Source organism: Vombatus ursinus, unplaced genomic scaffold, assembly GCF_900497805.2.
Source record: "Vombatus ursinus unplaced genomic scaffold, bare-nosed wombat genome assembly UNPS02014826.1, whole genome shotgun sequence".
Taxonomy (NCBI): domain Eukaryota; kingdom Metazoa; phylum Chordata; class Mammalia; order Diprotodontia; family Vombatidae; genus Vombatus; species Vombatus ursinus.
The window spans coordinates 103,321-121,339 of NW_020954604.1; the positions used below are offsets into that span (position 1 = coordinate 103,321).

Here is an 18,019-nt window from a genome sequence, read left to right on the forward strand (position 1 = left end):
CTTGATAGGTCAAGTTCCTAGTATTTTATACATGTCATAGTTATTGTAAATGTAATTTCTTCTTCTCTCTTGTCTTACACTTTCATTTGCATTACATAGCAATACTAATGCTTTTCATGGGTTTATTTTATGCCTTACAACTTTGCTGAAGATGTTGATTGTTTCAATTAAGTTTAGTTAGTTCTCTAGGGTTCTCTAAATACATCATCACACTATCTTAAAAAAAAACAATAATTTTGTTTCTTCTTTGTTCTCATTTCCTCAATTTCTTTTTCTTGTCTTATTGCTATAGCTCACATTTATAGCGCTATGTCAAATAGAAGTGATAGCTAAGGACATTCTTGTTTCACCCTGATCTTCTTATAAAAAGAGTTTTACTTGATCTGTATTACATAATGCTAGTTCTTGGCTTTAGATATAACTATATCATATTGAGGAAAGGTCCATTTGTTCCAATATTTTTAAGTGTTAACAGAAATTGATATATTTTGTCATACCTTTTTCTGCATTTGGTAATATAATCATGTTTTTGTTACTGATACAATTAATTAATTTTGTAGTTTTCCTGCTTTTAGTCCAACTTTACATTCCTGATACAAATCCAACCTGGTTACAATGTATAATCTTAGTGGTATGCTGTGATAGCCTCTTTTCTAGTATTTTATTTAAAAAAATTTCCATCAATGTTTATTAGAGATACTACTCTGTGGTTTTCTTTATCTGTTTTGCTTCTCCCTCATTTAGGTATCAAAACCATATTTGTGAAATAGATAGAATTTGGTAGGATCTCTTCTTTTGCCTTTTGTTTTGCAAACTGCAAAATATTTGAATTATTATTAGAAGGTTTAATAGAAATTACTTGTGAACATGTAGTCCTTTTTTGGAGGAGTTCATTTATAGATTGTTTATTTTCTTTCTATGAGATTGGACTAAACTATTTCTCGTTCTTTTAGTCTAGTTATCTTCAAATTTTAAAAGTACTCATTTATTCATTTAAGTTATTTATTTTTATTGGGATATAGTTATAGAAAGTGGTTTCTCATAATATCCTTCATTTCTTATGAATTCCTCTTTATCAGTTTTTTATTCTGGTCATTTGGTTTTTCTCTTTCTTCTTTTTTAACAACATTACCTAAAGACATATATATACACATATGTATTTCCAAAAAGCCAACTTTTAGCTTTATTTATTTTTCCCTATTATTTTTTATTATATTAGTACATATTTATGGAATAAAACAAGTATTTCCATATCATATTATAATAAAAACATGATTATACAGGAAGTTGCAAATGTACTATGCACAATTTGCTATTCCTTTCAAATATAAAACAAAATTATCATGTAAATTTCTTTTTCCCCTTTTTTCCTACCCTCCACCCACCTCTCCCTAGAGATGGCTACCATTAGATACACACACAGACACATATATATACACACATATATATAAATTATGTTATATATCCTTCTACTTATCAGTTCTTTCTATATATGCAGATAGAGCCTTTCTTCATTTGTCCTTTATGGTTAATTTACACATTTATAATAGTAAAAATAACTTATTCATCCAAAGTCATTCTTAAAATCTCTGTTTTTGTATATAATGTTCTCTTGGTTCTGCTCCCTTCTCTATTCATCATTTCATGCAAATCTTTTCATGTTTTTCTAAGATCATTGAACTCATCATTTCTTATAGCAAGTAGTATTCCATCACAATCATAGCCCACAACTTATTCAGCCTTCCCCAATTGATGAGTACCCCCACAATTTCCAATTCTTTGCCACCACAAAGAGAGCTTCTATAAACATTTTAGAACATATAGGATTTTTAAAAAAAAATTTTCTGCTAATCACTTTTGGAAACAGACCTTGTAGTGGTATTGCTGAATCAAAGGGTATAGGCAGTTTAATAACTCTTTAGGCATAATTCCAGATTGCTCTCCAAAATGGTTGGATCAGTTCACAATGCCACCAACAATTAATTAGTGTCCCAATTTTTCCACATCACCTCCAACATTCATTTCTATCCCATTGAATCATTTTAGCCAATCTGGTAGGCATGAAATGATAGCTCAAGGTTGTTTTAATTTACATTTCCCTAATCAAAAATTATTTAGAGTATTTTTATATGACTATAAATTGTTTTGATTACTTCATTGGAAAACTACCTCTTTATATCCTTTGACCATTTATCAGTTGGGGAATGACATATTCTCATAGATTTGACAAAGTTCTTTATATATTTTTGATATGAGACCTTTATCTGATTGTCTATAATTTTTCCCCAATTTTCTGCTTTCTTTCTAATCTTGGCTACATTTATTTTATTTGTACAAAAACCTTTTAATTTAATGTATTAGAAAGAAATGAATCATTTATTAAATAAATTATTTGGAATAGTAGACAAAGAAGGGATAATACCAAACTCCTTAAAACAAATATGATATTGATATCTAAACCAGGAAGAGTAAGAACAGAAAAAGAAAATAACAGACCAATTTCATTAATGAATATGGAGGCAAAAATCCTAAATAAAATGCTAGCTAAAAAATTGCAACAATATGTTACAAAGATTGTACATTATGATCAAGTGGGATTTATACCAGAAATGCAGGGATGGATTAACATAAGGAAAACTATTAATGTAATTGATTACATCAATAATAAAAGTAAAAAAAAATCATTTGATTATATCAATAGATGCAGAAAAAAACTTTTAATGAAGTTCAACACTCACTCTTATTAAAAACACTTGAAGGTGTTGGTATAAATATATTTTTCCTTAAATTGATAAAAAACTTTTCTCTAAGCCATCAGCAAGCATTACTGGTAATGGGAATAATCTAGAAACCTTCCCAGTAAGATCAGGTGTGAAACAAGGATGCCTACTGTCACCAATATTATTCAGTATTGTATTGGAAATCCAAGCAATAACAATAAGAGAAGAAAAAGAAATAGAAGGAAAAAGATTGGGGAATGAGGTAATAAAACTCATTTTTTTTGCAGACAATATGATGATATAATTGGAAAATCCCAAAGACTCAACTAAAAAGTTAGTTGAAACAATAATTTTAGCAAAGTAGCAGGATGTAAAGTAAATCCACATGAATCATTAGCATTCCTATATGTCACAAAACTTTGCAAGAAGAAGTAGTAAAAAATACCCCATTTAAACTAACTCTAGGGGCAGCTAGGTAGCACAATGGATAGAGCACCTGAAGTCAGGAAGACCTGAGTTCAAATCTGGTCTTAGACCAAACACTTGACACGTACTAGCTGTATGATCCTAGACAAGTCACTTAACCCCAATTGCCTAAAAATAAATAAATAAATAAATAAATACGTAAATGAATGAATGAAGGAATGAATGAATGAATAGATAAATAAATAATAAAATAACTCTAGATAGTATAAAATACCTGTGAGTATACCTGCCAAACAAATACAGGGACTATATTAACAAAAGTATTTTTAAAACTTTTTATACAAATAAAAACAGACTGAAATAATTGTTTATGGGTTGGCAGAGCCAATATAATAAAAATGACAATTTCACCTAAACAAATGTATATGTATTTTACTTACTTAGAAAAAATAATAACAAAATTCATTTGGAAAAACAAAATGTCAAGAATATCAAAGGAAATAAAAAATGTGAAGTAAGTTTAGCAGCACCAGATTTTAAGCTATATTATAAATCAGCAATTATCAAAACTATCAGGTACTGGCTAAGAAATAGAATGGTATATCAGTGGAATAGAGTAGACATAGAATTTACAGCAGCAAACAAACATAATAACTTTATATTTGACAAATATAAAGACAAGATTTTGGGCTAAGAATTCATTATTTGGTAAAGATTGTTGGGAAAACTAGAAAGCAGCATGGCAGAAATTGGACATAGACCTATATCTTACACTGTTTACCAAGCTAAGGTCAAAATGGATACATTACCTACATATAAAGAGAGATATCATAAGAAAATTAGAAGAATATGGGACACATTACTTTTCAGACTTATGGATAGGCAAACAATTTATAAATAAACAAGAGATAGAAAATAAAGTTAGGTGTGAAGTGGATAATTTTTTAGCTTTTCTTTTCATTCTTTTTTTCCCCCCTATCCTTTCTTAATTTTCAGGATTCCTCTTTTGGTATTTTTTTTTATTTGTTGGTTTTCCATCATTTAATTGCAAATCCTCCCCCCCCCTTTTTTTTGGTTAATAAGTGTTTAGAGACATAGATATTCTTCTGAGGATTGATTTGGTTTCTGTGCCAAAATTTCTGTTATGTTATTTCATTGTCATTTTCCTAAATGAAATTATCTATCTTTTTATGATTTGTTCTTTGATCCATCAATTCTTTTTTAAAATTTATTTATTTATTTATTTTTAGTTTTCAACATTCACTTCCGTAAGATTTTGAGTTTTAAATTTTCTCCCCTTCCCTCTCCCCCCCCACCAAGGTGGCATGGAATATGATATAGGCTCTACTTTTACATTTATATTAAGCATATTTTCCCATTAGTCATGATGTAAAGAACAGTTAGAAATAATGACAGGAACCACAAGAATGCAGCAATAAAACAAAACATCAAAGGAAAAGGAGAGCAAATAGTATCCTCCCATTTGCATTCAGATTCCATAATTCTTTCTCTGGATGTGGATAGCATTTTCCATTGTGAGTCTTTTGGAGTTGTCTTAGATTCTTGCATTGCCATGAAGAGCCAAGTCTATCAAAGTCAGTCATTATACAGTGTGGCTGTTGCTGTGTACAATGTTCTGGTTCTGCTCACTTCACTCAGCATCAGTCCATACAAGTCTTTCCAGGTTTTTCTGAAGTCCGCCTATTCTTCATTTCTTATAGCACAATAGTATTCCATTACATTCATAAACCACAACTTGTCCAGTCATTCCCCAATTGAAGGGCATCCCCTCAATTTCCAATTCTTTGCCACCAAAAAGAGCTGCTATAAATATTTTTGTACATGTGGGTCCTTTTCCTATTTGTATGATCTCTTTGGGATACAGCCCTAGAAGGGGTATTGCTGGGTCAAAGGGTATGCACAATTTTATAGCCCTTTAGGCATAGTTCTGAATTGCTCTCCAGAATGGTTGGATCATTTCACAACTCCACCAACCATACATTAGTCTTCCAATTTTTCCACATCTTCTCCAACATTAATGAATTATGTAATTGTTTTTTCTAGCTCTATAAAATAATTTTTGGTAGCTTGATTGTTATGAGGCTGAATAAGTAAATCAATTTAGATAGAACTGCCATTTTTTATTATATTAGCTTGGCCTACCCATCAGCAACTGATATTTTTCTAATTATTTAGATCTGACTTTATTTGTGTGAAAAGTGTTTTATAATTGTGTTCATATAGTTCCTGGTTTTGTTTTGGCAGGTAGACTTCCAAATATTTTATAATGTCTACAGTGATTTTAAATGGAATTACTCTTTCTATCTCTTGCTGCTGGGCTTTGTTAGTAATATATAGAAATGCCAATGATTTGTATGGGTTTATTTTATATCCTGCAACTTTGTTAAATTTGTTTATTATTTCAAGTAATTTTTTACTTGATTCTATAAATGTACCATCATATCATCTGCAAAGATTGATAGCTTTGTTTCTTCTTTGCCTATTCTAATTCCTCCAATTTCTTTTTCTTCTCTAATTGCTACAGCTAACATTTCTAGCACGATGTTAAATAACAGTGGTGAAAATGGACTTCCTTGTTTCACCCTGATCTTATTGGAAGTGCTTCTAGCTTATCACCATTACATACAATGCTTGCTAATAGTTTTGATAAATACTATCTATCATTTTAAAAAAGACTCCATTTATTCCTATGCTCTCTAGTGTTTTTAATAGGAATAGGTGTTGTATTTTGTCATATGCTTTTTCTGCATCTATTGAGATAATCATATGATTTCTGTTAGTTTTATTGTTGATATGGTTAATTATGTTAATAGTTTTCCTAATATTGAACTAGCCCTGCATTCCTGGTATAAATACTATCTGTTCATTGTGTATTATCCTCGAGATAAATTGTTGTAATCCCTTGGCTAATATTTTATTTAAAATTTTTGCATCTATATTCATTAGGGAAATTGGTCTATAATTTTCTTTCTCTGTTTTGGCTCTTCCCAGTTTAGGTATCAAAACCATATTTGTATTGTGAAAGAATTTGGTAGGACTCCACGTATTTTCCCAAATAGTTTATATAGTATTGGAATTAGTTGTTCTTTAAATGTTTGATAGAATTCACTTGTAAATCCATCTGGTTCTTCTTTAGGATTAAGTTAGTCCCCAGTTCATTTTTGAAACTTTTCAGAAGCCTTTTATTTGATAATTTTATTGCATTGTGATAGTAAATGGTGTTTTGTACTTCTGCTTTTATGCATTTATATAATTTTTATGTCCTAATACATGACCAATTTTTGTAAAAGTGTCTTGCACAGCTGAGAAATATGAATATTTATTTCTATTCTCATTCAATAATTGCCAGATGTCTATCATATTTAACTTTTCTAAACTTCTATTCAGGTCCTTATTTTCTTTCATGTTTATTTTTATTAGATTTATTTAGAGCTTAAAGGGGTGCTATAGGGCCTCCCAAAATTTTTTAATGTATTTAGATGTTACTCAATTCAGTGCCTATATGTTAACAATGTAAATTACTCAATGGCATATGGTAACTTTCTATAAAATGTTGTTTTCCTTTTTATATCTTTTAATTAAATAAATTTTTGCTATTGCCTTGTCTGAAATCTTAATTGTTACTCCTGGTTGTTTTTTATTTTGTTTTGTTTAAGTGAAGCATTCTAGATTCTGCCACAACTCATTATTTTAATTCTGTGTGCTTCTTGAAGTTTCAAGTATGGTTCATGTAAATATATATGTGTGTGTCTATGTATTATCTGTATCTGTATATATATATATATATATATATATATATATATATATGATTCCTCTGTCTTTTTCCATGTTATTTATGAGTTTATTCCATTCATATTTACAATTTTGACTATTTTCTTATATATATTTTTCTGTTTCTCTGCTCCCCATCACTCTTTATACTTCTTACCCTTTCTTTTACTCCATAATCTCTCTTCAAGATTCTCTTTCTAAGCTTAGGGTTTGTTTTTTTCTAATGACTTATTTTCTCATTAATCTATTTTCTTTATCTCCTCTTTTCTTTCTTCTTTTTCCTTCCTGTGTCACTTGCATGTATTTCTACATCAAATTCTGTGTGTGTATATGTGCACTCCACCCTATTTGAACTGTTTAGATGAACATGAAGTTCAAGTTAATGCCCACTCAAACTGGTAACATAGAGAAAAGGACAAAAAACATAGCTGGAGGTTTGAATTGATACATATGAGCACTTAGATGCTTTAATAGATGTGTTATCTCAGTGATATGGGAATTTCTTTCAGAGATTCAATTCAGTCTATGTGACTCTTTTACCCAAATCTATGACTTATTAATACGTCTAAGATAATATATAATTTGTTGATCTTTTAAATTCCTTCACAACCTGCCTCTGATCTTTCCTGGACATTACTCCCTTCAAAAATTCTGCGGTCTAGACAAACTGGCCTTCTTTTTATTCCTCAACCCTTCTTTCATCTTAGTGCCTTTACACCACCCCATCACTTGGGCATCTTTACCATCTTTACCTCAATCTAATGGAGTTCCTCCTTTCATTGAAAATATAGCTCAGGCGCCATCTTCTAAATAGTCTTTCCTGGTCTTACAACTGATATGTACTCTGTCCCAAAGCATCTTGTATTTAGCTATTTTGTATATATCTGTATTTATTTATTTTGTATTTATTATATAGATAGAGATATCTACATCTATCTATTTATATTTATCTTTCCACTATCTATCTATCCTTGCTGTCTCCTCCATTAGGATGTAAACTGAATACCAGCAGAGATTGTTTCATTCTTTGTACTTCTACGTCTAGAACATAGCATAGTGCCTGGCTCATAGTAGGTGTTTAATGAATATCTATTGATTGATTGATTGATCCTAAACCAATCATGCCAACCTCTTCTCTGCCATTTCTGTTCACATCTTCACAGAAATCAGCCTCAGGGCTCTACTCATCATACTATTGGTAGGGTCAATGAAAAATTCTACGGACTACTAAAAGTGTTTTGGAGGCTTAAGTCTATCTATCCCTATCCATAAGAATAAGCTATGTTCCTGATAATTCTAAACAATAGTCAAACACCACCACATTTCCATGTGATAAAAAATGCCAACAACATCATACAGTTGGAGTGTCTATTGAAGAGTAACATTATTTGATATGGCTTATGTTTTATAGAATAAGCCCTAGGTTTTATTTTAGTTTTTCAAAGCAGGAAGTTAATAACTTTTTAAGATTACCAAACATCTCCACTTTTCCTGGTGTCCATCATGGCAATGGAATAATATTCAGAATCCCCGGGTTCTGAGGGTTTATCTTTACTACCTTTCTGTTCTTGAGCAAATCTCATTACCTTTCAATGTCTCATTTTCATGATCTATAAAATGGAAGTAAAAATTCCTTCACTTCTTCCTCACAAGATTTCTTGTGAGAAACATATGAGAGAATACACACATACATACGTGTGTGTATACATGTACACATGTTTTAACAGCAAAGTATTTGTATGTTTGCATACAGGTGTTTGCCAGACCTGTTGTTTCATCAATACAGAGAATTCCTGGTGTGGGCTTTCCTCTATCAATGCAGATAAATACCTTCTCTGCTGTTTCCAATCTTGGGCCTATGTCTTGGATAGGTTAAGTGACATATCTAGGGTTTCCCAGTCATTATTTATCAGAGGCAAGAATTTGAACACTCATCTTCCTAACTTCAAGGTTGATTCTCTATTTACTACCCCATGGTAGTATATTCTGAAAATGTCAAGTATTATTATAATGGTATAGAGTGTTATATGGAAATAGGGAAGGAGAAGCATAATGTACCAAATCTGAAATTCTAGAAAATTCCATTTAATTTATGCTTCATACCATTTCCTTAGATGTTGTTGCCTGTTTCACTGTTCTTGGAGCTATTTTGGTTTTGATTTTTGTGAGGCCTCCCTGGTGTAATTTACTCTATCTGTATGCAGGACAGATGCTTAGAATAGTCTCCTGGCCCCAGATTCTATAAAGAGAAATCTATCCAGTCACATTCCTTGGCTAACTGTTGGAGTGATGCTAATCTCTTAGATAATCTAATATGGCCATCTACATGAATCTTATCAATGCCACTTAGGTTAACTATGTTAAGCAGTCAACAATGCCTTGTTGTTTTATTAAGCTACATTTTTTATGTGGTGGCTTATTAATAAATTATTAGAGAAGAAAAAAGGGGAAGGGTTCCTGTAGAAGCTTTTGAATTAAAGGGGGATGGGGAACCAAAGAGGCCATTTTACCAGAAGATAGAATTACAGATAGAAGAGATCTGTTATCTGAATCTCCCCCTGGGAAACAGCAGTTTTGTTTCCTGTTTTTTCTAAGCATCATCTAATCTTAACAGCATAGTTCCCAGACATGCAATGAGGCCAGTGTCACTGGATGACAAAAGATGTAAGGAGTAAGAAGACTGGAAAGGTAGGAAGGGGTCAATTTATGAAACGCTTTAAAAGCCCAACATAGAATTTTTATATTTGATCCTGGAGGTAATAGGGAGCCACTGGAGTTTATTGAATAGGGGTATAAAATGATCAGATATGACTTTGGGAAGACCAATTTAACAGCTGAGTGGAGAAGCGACTTAAGTAGGGAGAGACTAGAGGCAGGGAGATCAAACCACAACCTATGGCAGTAGGAAAGTCAAGAGGTAATGAAGGCCAGCACCAGAGTGGTGGCAGTGTCAAATGAGAGAAAAGCTCGAGAGACACTATGAAGGTAGATATGCAGGTCTTGGCAACATTTTGGGTATGGGGGAGGGGGTGAAAGGAAGTGAGTAGTTAATGACATCTGGGTTGTGCATCTGTGTGACTGGTAGAATAGTGGTATTACAATGGGACAGTTAGTAAGAAGGAAGAGTTTTGAGGAGACAGATAATTAGTCCAGTTTTAGATATGTTAAATTTAGAATACAGAGCTGATAATTGAGTGTCTGAGAGCCAATGAGATCATCAAGAAATATAGAACAGAGAGAAGAGAATAAGGCCCAAAACGCAGCTTTGAAGGATAGCCACAGTTAACAGGCCTGACCTAAGAGGTCATACAGGTAAGAGGAGAACCAAGAGAGAGTAGTTTCACTTACCCACATTAACATATAAAGGAAAACATTATCTCCATCCAGAGAAAGAACTGATAAATAGAGTATGTATAGAATGATTTCATACACACACACACATATGCATATACATATATTTGTGTCTAATGGTAACTATCTGTAGGTCAGAGGGGAGGAAGGAAGAAAAAAGGGGAAAAAAGCAATTTACATGATAACTTTATTATATATTTAAAAAGAATATCAAACGGTACATAATAGAGAAAAAAAGAGCTAGAGAGCATTAAAAAGAAGAGAATGGAGAGGGGGAAAAGGGATAAAAAGGAGAAGAAAATAAGTACTTCAGTAAATTTAATCAACTCATCAACCAAGTCTGACATTTTATTCAATGCTGCATGCTACGCTCTACCCAGGCTTCCACTTCAGCAAAAAATGGAGGGGAATACATTCTTCTAGCTCCTCTGAGGAGCCAGTCAAAACCTGTGATTTCATTTGCTATAGGGAAATTCTGGTGGGAAAACTCCCTCTTCTAATGTAGACAAACACCTACTTTAGATTGTAAACTCTTACACAGCTGTCTGAGATATTTTTAGGTTGTGTGGCCTATATAAGCAGTATATATCTGAAGCCAAACTTTACCCCAAGTCTTCCTGACTCAGGCTGATTCTCAAGATATCCACTGTGCCATCCTGTTTATGACACTCTCTTGCCCTGCAGTTCATTCAACTAATATTTATTGATCACTTGCTAGATGCATAACATAGTAAAATACTGATAATTGCTTACCCTTACATCCTTTTTTATGGTTACCAAATGCTGTTACGTGTATTATCTTATTAAATCTTCATAAAGTTACTATGACATAGGCAGAACAGGCATTATGATCACAATTTTCATGAAGAAGAAACTGAGGTTCAAAGCAGGGAACTGACTTGCCTAGTCAATGATGCACCAAAGCCAGCTCTAAAAGGTTTGAAAGCTTGTTAAATTTTCAGTTTAACTCCTCAAAAATTAGCAAAAGCTGCATATCAGAGCATGATTTATTTTATTGGCCTAGATTTAAGAAAAGGATGGAGAAAATGTTAATGCAGATTAAACTTAAAAGCAGGGTAGATAAGTGGCTCAGTTGATAGGTTGCTGAGTCTGGAGTGAGGAAGACTCATCTTCGTGAATTCAAATCTGACTTCAGACACTTACTAGTTGTGTGACCCTGGGCAAGTCACTATTTGCCTCAGTTTCCTCATCTGTAAAAATGATCTGGAGGAGGAAATACAAGCCACTTTAGTATCTTTGTCAAGAAAACCCCAAATAGGATCACAAAGAGTCTTACAAGACTGAAAAAATGACTGAACAATCAGCAACAAACTTAAAAGAGTCCTATATACATTTTATTGCAGAGCCACTTGTTAAACATTTACCAACACTGCTGTGGCCAAACAAATAGGAAAAATATCAAATATTAAAATATTAAATATCAAAATAATCTCAAACAAATAGTGTACATAGCAAAGGTAGAATGAGAAGCAATTCTCTTAGACTCCTATGTTTGTAACTCAAGGTCGGGGGTGGGGACACATATCAGGACTCTCTCCCTTATGTGACAAATGAAAAACTGGAGTGAAGGGAGATTATCCTCTATATCCACTGATCATCTAATGTATTAGTCCTCACCCAGTTCTCTCTTTTGAACTCTAGGTTCAAAGTATAGTAACATATATAATATTACTAGACAAAAAGAGGCACCTGAATCATCTTGGCTGCCCCTTCCAAAAAGACTGAAGTTCACTATAATTTTGCAGGTAAAATATGCATGATATCTTTACACGCTCTCATTGGTTTAAAAAAAAACTCAGATGACTACAATCAAAACCAGATTTAAAGACACCATGTACAATGTATGTATTTGTAACTGAAAAGTGTGAAGGCACAGAAAATAGAAGTGACCTTAGAGATCATCTGAAGTCCTCAGTTCACAGACGGGGAAACAGAGGTCCAGAGAAGTGAAATGATTCTTCAAGATTCCCTAGAAAGCAAATGGCAGAACCAAGATTCAATCCCATATGGTTTGATCCAAAATCAAGAGGTCTTTCTACTGTACTTGGCTTTGCCTGGATATGGGAAATCAACAAGCTACACTGGGTGGTCATGGAAGAGTACACAATGTGAGCTCCTGCTTTCCTAGGGAGAGCAGAAATAGATCACCCACATCTTTTCCCCTCAGGGAGCCCCAAACCCCTTTATCATTACATCTCTAAGACTTGGCCAGGTTACATCACACCATTCTCATAGCTGGGATTTGTTTTGTTGTTGTGGGATTTAAAAAAAAAAAGTAAGGATTATATAAGACACAGGAAGAGGTAAGTTGGAATCCCATCTTCTTATTTTAATGAGCATGTAACCCCAAGGCAGTGGTGGGGTGGGATGGGAGGGAGAAGGAGGGAGAAACATGCTACTGATTTCTATGTTTTGATACTCACTATCCTCCTTTCCCCAAAACCCAAGTGTTCAGCTGTGTGCCTTAGGACACATATCTGCTATAAATTCATTTTTTATCTAATTTGTCTGAGATCTAAGCTTCCTGTGGAAGTCTGAGATCAAAGGATCTGATTCTTTCTGATGTTGGCTCTGACATATAATGTGTGCTGACTTAGTTCTGTCTATAAACTCGCAGTGGGAGGCTGCCATTCTCCCTTGGCACCTTTACATAGTGAACTTTCATTTCAGCTGGGGAGTCTGTCAGGTATGTTGCTGATTGGAGCTGCCATGTAAATAATTCATGGGGAGATTTTTTTAAAAAAAATGTATTTTTGGTCTGCAAAGGAAATCCAATCCTGTATTGGTCTTTTATGAATAGCTTCTGACTTGAAGAAGAAAAGAAAGGAGGAAAAAAAAAGATTTCCAATGCTTTCTCTCTAAACAGGGAGAACAATGCCTTCAGTGGTTAGAATGTGGATGGTTTATGGTGTGAATGTTCTTACACAGAATAAGTTGGTTTTATTGAGAGGAAAATCAAAGTGCTGATCATTTTTTATGGTTTGTTTCTACTTTTTTTGTACTTTGACCATTAGATGATCCTGATTTGTTAGCAGCTTTGAAGCTGGTGCCAGGCAGACATCCCAGGTGGTACATGAGCACCTGGAATGGCCAGTTTTAATTTTACATCTGAGCTCTTCATGGGCCAGTCACCTGGGCATAGCTAGAGCAAAGATCAATCCCAGGGCTACTACTTGTAGGAGGCATTTTTGTATCCAAGGCAACTCTGATTACTAATGCTATTCAGGAGAATAGCATTTAACTAGTAGCAAAGGAAAAAAAAAATGTCCCTAATCAGGGCACTTGAAACTCACCTAACAAGGAAAAACAGTTGGATGTCCCAAATCCAGAGGAGCTTTGTTCTAGGGGTACTGTTGTATTGTTAACCAGATACTTCACAAATGAAGTCTAGGGTCATAATAAGACATGGGGTAATCTCAGCAAATTAAAAGTTTTTGGATTTGTAGAAATAATGACCCTCCCACCCCATATCCCTCCTCCCACTACAGGCTCAGTAGACTGTGATATGGACTGACCACTTGGGACATTACCCCCATGGTTGTGAGTAACCCAGCCCTTCTCTATATAAAATGGAACTTAAAAGTTCAACATGTAATAGGCTTTATTAACCGTGTTATAAATATGTCAAACGAGCAATTGGCCCAATGATATTATAACTGACTTTTGTCAATTTACTGTGCAATTTAGTTTCAATGAAGTGCTTAAGAAACTCTGTTGGTCAAGGCAACCTTTTGTAGGATCTGCCTGTATTTAAAAGAAATGCAAGGAAATGGGTTAATAAATTTGGAAGTGAGGTAAAGAGGCAATCATAAGAGTGGTATATGTCAGAAAATTATGGCCTATATATAAATTGTCTCTATTGTCTAAGTGTAAAATGGAGCTTGTGTTCAATATATAATAGATTTCAGAAACTGTTATAAATATTACAAATGGCCAAATAATATTACAAGTGAGTTTTATAATTTACTGTGAGATTTTGTTTTAATGAAATACTTAAGAAGCTATGTTGGTCAGGGTAAACTTTTGTAGAATTTACCTGTATTTACAGTAAGTGCAAGGAAAGGGGATAATGAATTTAGAAGTGAGGTAAAATAAAAAGCAATCATGGGACCTGCGTGTGTCAGAAAATCATTGTCTTTTTATGAAGTGAGACAGAGTGTTACAGCACAAGACTGCCGGATTTGGCTAGGTGGTGCAGTGGAGAGAGTACCCTGGGCCTGGAGTCAGGAAGACCTGAGTTCTAATCTGACCTCAGACACTTACTAGCTATGTGATCCTGGACAAGTCATCTAAACCTGTTTGACTCAGTTTCCTCATCTGTAAAATGAGCTGGAGAAGGAAATGGCAAACCATTCCAATATCTTCCAAGAAAACCCCAAAAAGGCTCAACAAAGAAGTGGACATGACTGAAAAACCGATTGAACAATAACAACAGCAACAACCTGAGTTCAAATCTTGCCTGTTGATTTACTAGCTGTGTGACCTTAAGCAAGTCACTCAACTTCTTTAACCTTGTTTCCTCAACTCTAAAATGAGGAGATTGTACTATTTGACTTCTATATTCCCTTCTATTTCAAAATTTGTGATTCTGTGAGTAAGGGGATGCTGAATGTAAGAGGTGAGACCTATGGATGCAAATGAAACATGGAAGAGGAGAAAGCCTTATGTGCTGGAATTATATTATTGACTATTAAAAAATGCAGAGATGGGTGAAGGAACAAATAATTGAAAGTAGCAAAAGTTCCTTAAAGTAGGACTTAGATAGAAAAGGAGAAAATGAACATATAAAAATATAAAGTAGACCTTTGGAACATAGTAGCTGGGCTCACTCTGACTTTTTTCAGTTTACTCCTTCTCCCTAGAATGTCCACATCTCTTAAAATCTTGTATTGCAGTCAATATCTGGTTCACCTTTTACCTGCTTCATGAAACCTTCCCTGATCTCTCAAACCAAAAGTTGGTTCTTTCTTTAATGACTTGCTAAGGTATTTGTTTTGGACCTCTCCTATATGGCTTAAAATATTTCTTCTTTTATGACAGTAAACAAGAAAACAAGACATTTATTTTTGTATATGTTTTATCACCCAAAACCTAGAAAGGATCGTTAGGACATATAACATGATATATGCACGACATAATGTCTTCACATAGGTGCATATATATAATAGATAAGGTGATTTGGCATTAGCACCTGAAGGATTAGGAAAATTCCTAAAAAAGGTGCCACTTGAGCTTCATTCATCTTGAAGGAAACTAGGCATTAGGAGAGGCAGAAGCAAGGGAAGAGTGCATTTTGGTGTGAAGGAGAGGTGATGAAAAGGCATGGAAACAGGAAGCAGAGCATTGTTTAGAAGTGATTTGATTAGACTACAAAGTGCGGGAAGGGGAGTGTTAGATATTAAGGTTGGAAAGGTAAGTTGGGGCTATAAATAAAGCCATTTCTTCCTTTATTTTCTTTCACAGGTACGAGACAGAAGACCATGTCAGGCAAGCTGAACCAGCTGCCTTATCCACAGTCACCGAATGGATTGTCAAGAAGAACAGTCCGGACTGTGCAAAGGGAGGTGGCGAGGGGAGAAGAAAGCATTGCCCCAGTGGATGGCATTGCTCACCTTCCGTCCCAAGACCACCTCCTCACTATCGGTGCTCCTGCTCAGCAAGTAGCTATCCAGAAAGTCAGAAATTGGAAGGATTCTCAAGCGCAGTTACTTGGGTATCAACTAGCAGAACAAGATCAACTACTGGTGTTATATTCTAGCTTTGATCAAGAGGGGCAAAGGCTACAGGAGCAGAGAAATGCTTGCAAAAAAAATGGTGACTTGGGCCTCTACTGGGAGAGGAAATCTTCCCAAGCAGACTCAGAGGCCTTGCACCCACATTCACTGCAGCAAGCACCTCTTCAGGGACAATTGTGATCAGATAGAAGCCTGATCATTTGAGTATTAAAATAAAACTGTTGGCAAATTCTCCAGATTTAGAGCAGGGACAGAGGAAATCTGACATATGAGAGGAGCCTAGAAGGGAACAATAAGCCTTCTGAATTATTTTGTGTGTGTGTGTCTATATGTGTACTTCAAAATGGAGAGCAGGGAATGCCTTAAACAGCTTTATAGCTTCTCCCCTATCCCACTATGGCCCAACCCATACCCAACACAATTCTGGGCATATAATGGGTACAATAAATACTCAGTCAATTGATAGACAGATAACATAGCAAGGAAGAATGAACATTTCATCCAACAAGTCAGGAAACATTTATTAAATGCCTACTATGTGTCATAAAATTGGAGAAACATTGATTATCAGGAGGGATTTCTATGAAGGCTCCTTGGGTGCTTCCCACACACAAAAAAGAAAAGATCAAAAGAAGAAGAGATATGAAAGGGTCTGCTGCTGTTACAGATGCAAGCGTATAGGGAAACATACTGTAAGAGTATTTGAAGGACAGGAGAAGACTCCTATCTATGATCTGCCAGAGCTAACTTTTCCAGCCCTAAGGCAGCTTCCTGTTTTGTTTTTTTATAGGCTGATTTTATCTCATGCTTAGGATTATCATGAGTCCAAAGTAGTTCAAACACATTAGGTTTGCACCTCGTGAAAATTTGCGTGTGACAATTGATATTTTCATGAGTTTCCCTCAGATTTTGGGAAAGAGAAAAGAAACAGAGATAGCAAGAGGTGGGGAGATAATCATCCCTGGACTAACATGTGTTTGTTTGATCAACACTGTCAATAATAGGTCAAATCCACAACTGGAAGAGAGAAGCGTGAAGAACATCAGGAAACTTTAGAAAAGATCAGGAGACAGAGTTGTCTGTTGGTTGGTTCCTCACTCGGAGTCTTCTTCCTTGAACATTATAACCCCATATATCAAAAACCTGTGTGAAATAGATGCAAGATGAAATAGAGCAGACAACATAAATTCATGCATTCTTTATAGAAATAGATTTTATTGACATCTTTTGTTTTTATACCACCTAGATTTCCTTTTGTATCCTTTCTCTTTCCCAGTGAGCCGTCCCTTGTAAAAATAATATTTTTAAAAGAAAAAAAAAGAATAGGAAAAAAAATCAGTAAATCCAATCAATGCATCAAAAAAAAAAAAATCTGATGTCATAATCGGTTCCACACCTGTGAATACACCCTATCTACCTCTGCAAAAAGAGTTGAGGGGGTGAGTGAGAGGATGTCTTTTCATACCTTTCTTCCATAACCAAGCTTATTCTTTATAATTTTGCAATATTCATCTTTGCTTGTGTGTGTGTGTGTGTGCGTGTGTGTGTGTGTGTGTGTGTGTGGTTGTTCTTGGCATTGACCTTGTTGCAGTCACTGTGCAAAATTTTTTTTGGCTCTGCTTATTTTACTCTGTAGCAGTTCATCTAAGTCTTTCCATACTTCTCTATATTCATCATGTTTATTATTTCTTAAAGCAAAGTAAATATTCCATTATATTCATATATGGGAATTTATGTAAGCATTCCCCAATCAATGATCATGTACTTTGTTTCTGGATCTTTACTGGCATAAAAAAAGCACTGCTATAAATATTCTTGGTATACATGGAGTTTTTCTTTTTATCAGTGACCTCCTTGGGGTATATGCCTAGCAATAGAATCTCCAGGTCAAAGGGTGTGGACATTTTAGCCACTTTTTTGAATGTATGTATTCTTAACAGTACCAGAGCACACAGAATTTTAGGAGCACCTGGA

At 34.4% G+C, this 18,019-nt stretch overlaps 1 protein-coding gene across 2 annotated transcripts in view; it reads left to right on the forward strand.

The window, feature by feature from the left end:
• LOC114025102 (fibrocystin-like) overlaps window positions 1-17,276 on the forward strand; it is a 70,599-nt gene extending 53,323 nt beyond the window's left edge. For both annotated transcript variants that reach the window (XM_027838437.1, XM_027838438.1), the window contains exon 7: window positions 15,774-17,276. In XM_027838437.1, the coding sequence (XP_027694238.1) occupies window positions 15,774-16,225 (452 nt within the window). In that variant the 3' untranslated portion in view covers window positions 16,226-17,276. The remainder of the gene's footprint in view (window positions 1-15,773) is intronic.
• The last annotated feature ends 743 nt before the right edge of the window (window positions 17,277-18,019 follow it).